General features: G+C 45.3%; 1 protein-coding gene across 1 annotated transcript; it reads left to right on the top strand.

Annotated features, from left to right (window-relative positions):
* The first annotated feature begins 533 nt into the window (after positions 1-533).
* gdf5 (growth differentiation factor 5) lies at positions 534-6,629 on the top strand. Its single transcript, XM_022742169.1, has 2 exons — positions 534-639; positions 5,419-6,629. Exons 1-2 carry the CDS (start codon positions 534-536, stop codon positions 6,402-6,404), a joined length of 1,092 nt encoding a protein of 363 aa, XP_022597890.1. The 3' UTR covers positions 6,405-6,629.
* Positions 6,630-8,682: the final 2,053 nt, after the last annotated feature.

The following is an 8,682-nucleotide window of genomic DNA, read 5'->3' as shown; positions in this document are numbered from 1 at the left end:
GAGGCGCAGCTACTGCGGTGGCATCTGCGTCCTCATCCTCGGCACTGCGCGGCGGGGCCGTGCCGGTAGACCGTGCACAGCTGCAGCAGCAGCAGCAGCAGCACCGAGACAGAGCGCTCAGCTTGGGGCGCAAAGAAGCTGTGCGCTCCTGGCTGCCCGGTGGGGACGGTCACATTAAAGCGCACGCTCCCGCGGCTTTTAGCGCACATGCAGCCGGGAAAGGAGTCAGGACTGCGGCTGCTGGAGGTGGAGGTGGAGGTGGAGGTGGAGGTGGAGGTGGAGGTGGAGGCGGCGGCTCGCCGGGAAGAAACTTTGGGAAAGTTGCAGCGAGAGCAGCAGCAGCTGTTGCTCCGGAGCGCACCGCGCCTCCACACAGACCCACATTTGTGCAGGAGGAACAGCAGCAGCAGCAGCAGCAGCAGCAGCAGCAACACGCGGCTCCGGTGGCGCAGCGGGGATCCAGCTACAAGGCCCTGAAACTGAGCGAGCGGGAGGCGCATCACAAGCAGCCGCTGGTGATTCCTCACGACTACATGCTGTCGCTGTACTGGTCCCTGTCCACCGGGGACCTGAACAGCAGCGCTCTGCATGAAGCGGGTCTGGCCAACACCATCACCAGCTTCGTGGATAAAGGACAAGGTAAACACAACCTCTCTGTGAGTTCTCTCTCTTTCAGCCTCAAGTTTTTCTCATGCTGTTGTTTGAGTCTTTGAATCACAAATTTATACAGTTTCATATAAAGTTTTTTCAGGTTCTAAAATCACGTTGAACTTCCACGTAGAGGAAATGGCTCTGGAGTCATCTGAAGGAAAAAAGCTTCCACCTTCAATATGTTATTTAAGTTATTTCTGTGAATTGAAATTCAAGCTTCAGTTAAAGTAAACCTACACACACACACACACACACACACACACACACACACACACACACACACACACCAGATCTTAATTCTCTTGGAATAAACCTACTGAATGTGCTTCTCAAAGATTTCCTTTAAACATCTCCATGGCAACATTCAGGTGATATATAGACCACAGCCTGTTTAATGGAGCTGTCTGTCAACGCCATTGCCTCAGCATTAGAGGAAGTGCATGTTACTGGTCTGAGAGCTTATTTCTCCTTGACATTTGGCAACTGTGAAGAAGTATATCACCTAAGGATTGCAACTACTTATTGTTTGGGTTGATATGAGTCGCTGCAGAGGAGCTGTGGTGCTTTAACTGAGTGATTAGTCAGGAAAACTCACACACACAGGAGCCACAGCGGCGTTTGATCCAGGGACAGGTCAGAGGAGAGTGCTGAGACATGTGGATGAGGCGGAGGGCTGGGACTGAGGCAGAGCATGGAGGGGAGAGCTGGGAGATCTGAGGGAGAGGACTGAGAGGTCAAACCCCAGTCTGGAGGTTCCTGGAGGTGGGCGGTGCGGGGAACACTGTAAATTTTCCAAACGCAGACACGTCTGTGTTCATGGGTCTGTGAGGTAAGAGCAGTTAGAACAAGAGAGAGCATCTGGAGGGGAGTCAGGAGGGTCAGCCGCTCGAACGCAGAGGGAACGATGGGAAAAGAGATGACTCTGTTACTCATAACTGCGCTGGAACTGACTTCAAAGCTGCAGGAAGCTGCTGCGAGCTCCAGAGTGAACTATCGCACATGTAAATGTCACCGGCATGTGGAGCGGTTCAGCGTTTTGGGAAGTGCGTTTGTTTGCTTTGTGGCGGAGAGCTAGAAGTTCAGGTTGATATCACTCTCATGATGTGGAGCTAGCTTAGCTTAGCTTAGCTTAGCACAAAGAGTGGAAACAGGGGGAAACAGCTAGCCTGGCTCTGTCTGAAGGGAACAAAATACACCTACCAGCTCCTGCACAGCTCACTGACTCACAGGTTACGTCACGTTTGTTTAAAGCGCCATATTTTCTTCTTCTTCTGTGTTTTATTTTGATGTGTTGATACATAAGAAGATATATTTGTGGTTTTAAGAACCAAAAACCATCTCAGTGTAGTTTTACATCTCCTCTCTCAGGCTTCTCTCTGCAGCTCTAGTAACAACAGGTTGGTGAGCCAATCAGAAGAGAGGAGGCTCTGAGTCTCTATTCTGGGCGGGCCTTGTATAGTTGTGACATCACAAAGTTCCAGAAGTCCTGATGGCTGGTTTTAAGGCTCAGTTTCTGAATACAGGCTGTGTGCATTTCTCTGTGGACTGAGGCTTTGATACTTTCACAGTATTAATATAGAAGCTAGACCTGATCTATTATCAAACAAAACATGGACATCTACCTTTATACAATATGTGACCTTTAATCCAATGACGGTGGCGACTAAACTTCCTACCGAAGGAAGCTGAACGCTGACGTGTTCATGTCATCCGGGTCATGGTTTCTCTAAGAGCCATACGAAGCAAACTGGACTTGCTTGAGGTCCCTGAGAGCGAGACGTGTCAGTCTCAACATCTAAGTGACAAACGTCAGATACTTTCTCTCTTGCAATGAACAATTTCCAGCAGCAGTCGAATCAGTTTTGCTTATTTTACATGACAGATTTCTGTATTTGTGGGTTTCTTTTTGCTCTTGATGCACCGTTCAGGATTTAGAAACAGCTTTATGGGGTTATTTGCTCAAACTGAATGATAAGGATGTTTACTTTGATTTTCAGGGGCTTTAAGCTACTACACGCTTGTGCACATGTCTGTAGATGTGTGTATTCATACTTATGTATTTGTGTGTGTGTGTGTGCTGTTGCATTTTGGTGTCTATAAGTGTGCATGTGTGTCTCTGTGTATGTTTCCAGCCATCTGGTTATTCACTGGCAGAGCCGCTGCTTCCAGTGATATACGGCCTCAGGAGGGTAAATAAACACTCCTCGCATCCACAAGTAGGGTGGCCCCTCCTGTCTCATGTTATCTTTACGGTGTAAAACTGTTTAAAACAATGTTTTAATGACCACAGTTGAATGTGTCTAGTCCCGCTAAAGGTTTACATTTCAAGCACTTAATGTACTTTTAATTTGGGCTTTATTTGCTTAGCGTGTCCTCAGCAAATCGCCGCTGACCTCCTCCGCATGCTGAGGGGCAGGGAGGAGGTGTAACTGATGGCCTGACACATCTCCCCCCCCTCCCCTCGCTCGGTCACATTCACTTTCCCCTTTGCTTTCTTTCTTTCTTTACATCTTCTCTCGTCTGCCACGTTGCCTGAACGTCAGCCAGTGTATCTTAGTGTCATATTACACACTACGGTCACATGGTTGTCACATTAACACATTGATGATAAGTCAGAGTTTGACTGTATGTGCTGCCACAATATGACAAATACATTTTACTGGTTTGTCTTAAAAACAATCAAAGAAAAAAGTCACATCATGTGACATTATACTGTTTCAGGATCAGGAGCTATAGTCACATGACTGAAAATTACAGGGGTCAGTTGTTAAGATTTTCCTTAACGTTCCTTAAAAATAAAAACAGCTGCACAAAACAGCCGTAAGTCTTCTGAAATATTGAAAAGTTTTCTCCTCATCTTAGTCTTTTACTTATGGAATCACTCAAAGTCAGTTTAACTGTTGCACAGAAGATCTTAGTGACCAAAGTGAGGAAAAAGACTAAAGGTAACTCTGACTCTGAGTTTATGGTGACAAATAAAGAAAATGAACGCATCCCAAAACGACTGCTTGGTGACCAGGAGAAAACCTTTAACCGTGAGGAGTCAACTGAAATCTCTTAGCGTCTGCTGAACTTCCTGTTGAAACTAAAAGGAGAATGAGATAGCGGCGCACTTCTTTTATTTTTCAACAGGTACCACTAGTGCTAATGGCAGCAAATCAACGGTCTCCATGGAAACAGTAGAATGTTAAAGCTGTAAAATCTCTTTCACTGCTGCAAATGCCTTAACATTTTTCCTGAAGTAACTCCCTCAGCTAAGGAGAAGTAGAATTTGAGTAGAAAACTTTGTGCAGCCGGCCCCTGATGTCTATGTAACTCACTACATATAATATGTGATATAAGGCGCAGAAATCCACCCAACAGCAAAACTAAAATTTCATATTTTGTCACTTTTAATCAACAAAAACTAAAAGTCTTTTAGTCTTGTTTTCATCAGAGATGTTTTACTCTCATTTTTTCCTGCATTTTTACCCTTTTATTAATGTGTTTCTAAGCATTGTGAGGCTACATTTGTCGCCATATTTGTTGTGCACAGTTACCATGGTTACAGGAGTCTCATCGCTGTTTCTTGTTGACACACACAGTGACCATGTGACTCTCTGCAGTGAAACAACAGACTGACTGTGAACCGTTCTCTCTCTCTCTCCCTGTTTTTCCTGCTCACTGCTCACCTAGCTTAGCATTAACGTTAGCATTAGCACAGCTACCTTTTCTCTGAACTGCACTGATCACTAAGATGCAGATTTACTCACCTGTTCACCATGACACCCTTGGTTTATCAAAGACCTCGTCAGTTCACTTCAGTGCAATGTGAAGTTCCTGTGAGCTTTAATCAGATCGTTCAAAGTGTGTGTGTGTGTGTGTGTGTGTGTGTGTGTGTGTGTGTGTGTGTGTGTGTGTATGTGTGACTATCTGAGGTGAATAGCTGCAGGTCCATCATAACAAACCTGTTTACAGTCTGATGTGGTCTCCCTGTCTGGTTCTAATGTACTTTTCAATGCATGCTGAAGTCCCGCTGGACGGGAACAGGGGGTGTGTGACGTGAGAAGAAGAAAGTTCTGCTGCTTCTGCTGCTGCTGTGTGTGTGTGTGTGTGTGTGTGTGTGTGTGTGTGTGTGTCATTACTGGATTCCATTTGGATGTGGAGGTTCACTGCTTTCCCTCACTGACAACAAAAGAAAACATTACACACCATTCAGTTCACTCCTCCTTTTGTTTTTGTGCTTGTGTGTGTGTGTGTGTGTGTTTGCATGACTATCTTTGTGTGGACCAGTTTTATATCCTCAGGATATGTTTGAAAAGTGAGGACACTTGTTTTCTGACACACCTTCAAAGGCCTGTTTGAGGGTTAAGACTTGGTTTTGCTTGAAACAGAAATGTGACTAAAAAACACAGTTATGTGATTCTCAAAATAGTTGCAGATTCATTTTCTGTTCACTGACCATATTACATGATTTAACAATGATGTTTCGGGAAAGCTTGCAAAAGCATTATTGTGTGTGTGTGTGTGTGTGTGTGTTTTCATATCTGCAAAGCCACATGTGTATGCATGTGTGTATTTACATCTGTTTGTGCCTGTGAACATGCTGGCCTCTCCTTCACCCCTGTCATGTTTGCACCTGCACTTTTTATGTTACATGTGTGTCTTCGAGTGATTTTACTTACTACTTCTGTGTGTGTGTGTGTGTGTGTGTGTGTGTAAGTGTTTGCCCTCCTGTAATTTTTAACTCACATTTCTGTGTCTGTCTCTCTCTGTCCTTCCTCGCAGACGAGCGCGGGCCCCAGCTGAGACGGCAGAGGTATCACTTCAACATCAGCTCCCTGGAACGAGACGGGCTCCTGGGGGCCGAGCTTCGCATCCTGAGGAAGCGCCTGTCTGACCCCCGCAAAGCTTCGATGGGATCCACAGCCTCTGATGGAGGCAGAGGAGGAGAAGGGGGTGGTGGAGGAGGAGGAGGAGGCCCGTCCCCGTGCCTGAGGCTGTACACCTGCACCTCAGGTAAACAAAAGGGTGCTCTGCTCCAGACGAAGACCATCGAGGATCTGGTCAGCGGATTCGGCGGCAAATGGGAAGTGTTCGACGTGTGGAAAGTCTTCAAGGGTTTCAAAAACCAGCAGCACCAGCACTCCCAGCAGCTGTGCTTTGAACTGGAGGCCCTGGAGCACCGAGGCGGTCGGCCCATGGACCTGCGCACTCTGGGGTTCGCCCGGCCCGGCAGGACCAACAAGGAAAAGGCCTTCTTCCTGGCGTTTGGCAAAAGCAAGAAACGCGACCTTTTCTACAACGAGATCAAAGCGCGGTCAGGCAATGACAATAAAACCGTCTACGAATACCTGTTCACCCAGAGACGGATGCGGCGAGCTCCTCCGGCGAGGGGGGCTAAAAAACCTCTGCAGCAGCCGCAGTCCCTCCCCCAGCACCAGGTAGTGAAGGCGAGGCCGCGCTGCAACCGGAAACACCTCCACGTGAACTTCAAAGAGATGGGCTGGGACGACTGGATCATCGCGCCGCTGGAGTACAACGCGTACCACTGCGACGGCGCCTGCGACTTCCCCATCCGCTCGCACCTCGAGCCCACCAACCACGCCATCATACAGACCCTGATCAACTCCATGGACCCGGAGTCGGCGCCGCCCACCTGCTGCGTCCCCACGCGACTCACGCCGATCAGCATACTCTACATCGACTCGTCCAACAACGTCGTCTACAAGCAGTACGAGGACATGGTGGTGGAGGCGTGCGGCTGCAGGTAGCAAAGAAAAGGTGAGAGGGAAAGACACTTCCTGCCTTTCACTTTGAGGGAAGACAGACTTCTTGTTTGTTAACCTTTGAGAAACTCTAAGTAACTTTCAGATCAACACTGAGCAAAAGAGTTGTTATTTCAGCTGACTGTGACGGAACTCACTGCTATGCAACAGACATCATTCTTCACACTCAAGTGGACTAACAGACTGCATACCAAAGACTGTTAGACACTGTTAAAGACTAAACAGAGGAAGATAAACTCGTGGAGGTGATGCTCTTTGACGCCCACTCACTGAAACATGTGTGTAACGTTGATGCTGGTGGTGCGTCCGAGAGAAGCTGAAAAAAACAAACAGAGACACTGTCAGATGAAAAGTTTTTGCTGCCCGTTCTTTTGTTTATCTCTCTTCAGATCTGTATCTACTGTACGTTCCTGATTGGTGTAAAAAGTTTGTGTGTAACAGAAATGTTATTGAAACATTAGTGAATTATACTCAAAAAAAAAAAAATGCCCTTTTTTCCAGCACTTATCTGCCATTGTGCCTTTGCCCGTTCACATGTACAATGAGGAGTCGTCTGTATGCCTTATCCCAGACTTTGTTTTTTTTGTTGTAAAGCATGTGAAGAATTTCTGATGTATAAATACCAGCCAGTGATGAAGTGCTAATCTGACCTGCTCCAAATGTGGGAAAGTTGCATAAACTACTCTTCAATAAAAAATGTCTAATTGACTGAGCTCCAAACTCCTATCAGTCTGAACCTTTGCCCCCCTACAAGGCTCTGTAGACTAAACTATCGCAGGAATTTCTAAGATTTTCAGATGCCAAATCACAATTTAACCCGAGAATGACTGCGTTTGATTTGGATCGTCAGCGTTTCTTTGGTTGTGTCTAACGAACCGCTGCAAGCGAGGTGATGAAAAACGAGCTCACAGGTATTAAAGACGGCATTTCTTTATCATTGTTTGTGTGGTATTAATTTTACATCTGTCATGTTTTTCTACAGCAGACAGTCACTGAGCAGCTGCCGTGTCTGTTTACATCGCAGCCAAACAAACTCACAGTAATCAAACACAAGCTTCACGATAAAAGCCTACCTGCGTTTCACCAGTGGAATGCTTTTAATGTGAAGCAGCAGCAACAGGAAATGTATATACCCTTAGTTTATATCCTTTATTTAACCAGGTAAAAATCTACTTAAGATTATAATCTCTTTCTCACCAGCAACCTGGTCAAACAGTACAAACAAATACAACTGTCACACACTGCAAATGGGTAGATATCCAGTTTCCGGTATCCGGTATCAGTTTTCTTGATACCTTAAAATTGACTTAACTTAACTTAACACTGGACAATTTAAACCCAGTGTAAGGAAAAATGAAAACTACAATATAAATAGATAAAAAAAATGAGTTTTGATTCTATAAGTTAACAGTGTTTATTACCCAGAATCGGTCTAAAACACTCACTTCCTGTTGGCTTCGAAGAAGCTGTAGTTCTGTCCTACAGTGACGAAAGAAAATGTGTTTACAGCTGTTTATCTCTTTGTTTTGTTCCCTGCTTGTTTCACTTGGTTATATTTATTTTGAAAAACAAACATACTGAACTTATGAATGGACAGTTTGATTCGTGTGAGGAGTTTCTATCTAATATTTTTCTCAGAGGAACTGTGAGCGTTGTGAATCCAGGCTGACCACAGCTCCATGAAGAACCTACAGGAGAGTGTTTGATACTAACTTAAAGTAAAGCTGCATGAAGCAACTCCTCAGCCATGGCCTCATTAATGTTTGAAAATGATTTGAACCAGCCAAAGAAAGTTATGTAATGTGATGTCTGTAAATTGCCTACAGCATGCACATGTCCATGATACTCGATTACCCTGTAAATATGATTCAGATGTGCAGTATGTACCGCATGTTTTTTTTTTTTTTGATAATACAGCCTGAAATTTACAGGGCAGTTTCAATGTATAAATAAGCTGATGGAAAAATAGTTACAGACTACAACTAATACTTAAATGTAGGTACAGACGATAACTGTGGGCAACAAGGGAGAAACAACCAGGTATTTTAGAGGAAAGAAGTTAATGATACCGGGTACCAACTAGGAAACAAAGTGGTGAAATGGTTTTAATACAATGAAAAGTGTCTCACCACTTTGTCAAGGGGTTTCTGAAGCTTTTACAGCCCAGACCCATACAGTCTGTTTAAAGATACCGCCACACTCCTGAGGTCATGACCCATTAGACACAGCCTCGCAGCCCGTTTTGGACCCCGATCTGCAGACT

This window comes from Seriola dumerili, unplaced genomic scaffold (assembly GCF_002260705.1).
Source record: "Seriola dumerili isolate Sdu_G_001 unplaced genomic scaffold, Sdu_1.0 BDQW01000066.1, whole genome shotgun sequence".
Lineage (NCBI taxonomy): Eukaryota > Metazoa > Chordata > Actinopteri > Carangiformes > Carangidae > Seriola > Seriola dumerili.
Note: the sequence above shows the minus strand (reverse complement) of the source record. Positions and strands in the feature narration are given on the sequence as shown.

Bases quoted from the DNA above. Each gene is read 5' to 3' on its own strand.
- gdf5 (XM_022742169.1), top strand. From the start codon at position 534: ATGCTGTCGCTGTACTGGTCCCTGTCCACCGGGGACCTGAACAGCAGC. The intron at 640-5,418 runs GTAAACACAACC...CCTTCCTCGCAG, and splicing joins CTTCGTGGATAAAGGACAAG to ACGAGCGCGGGCCCCAGCTG.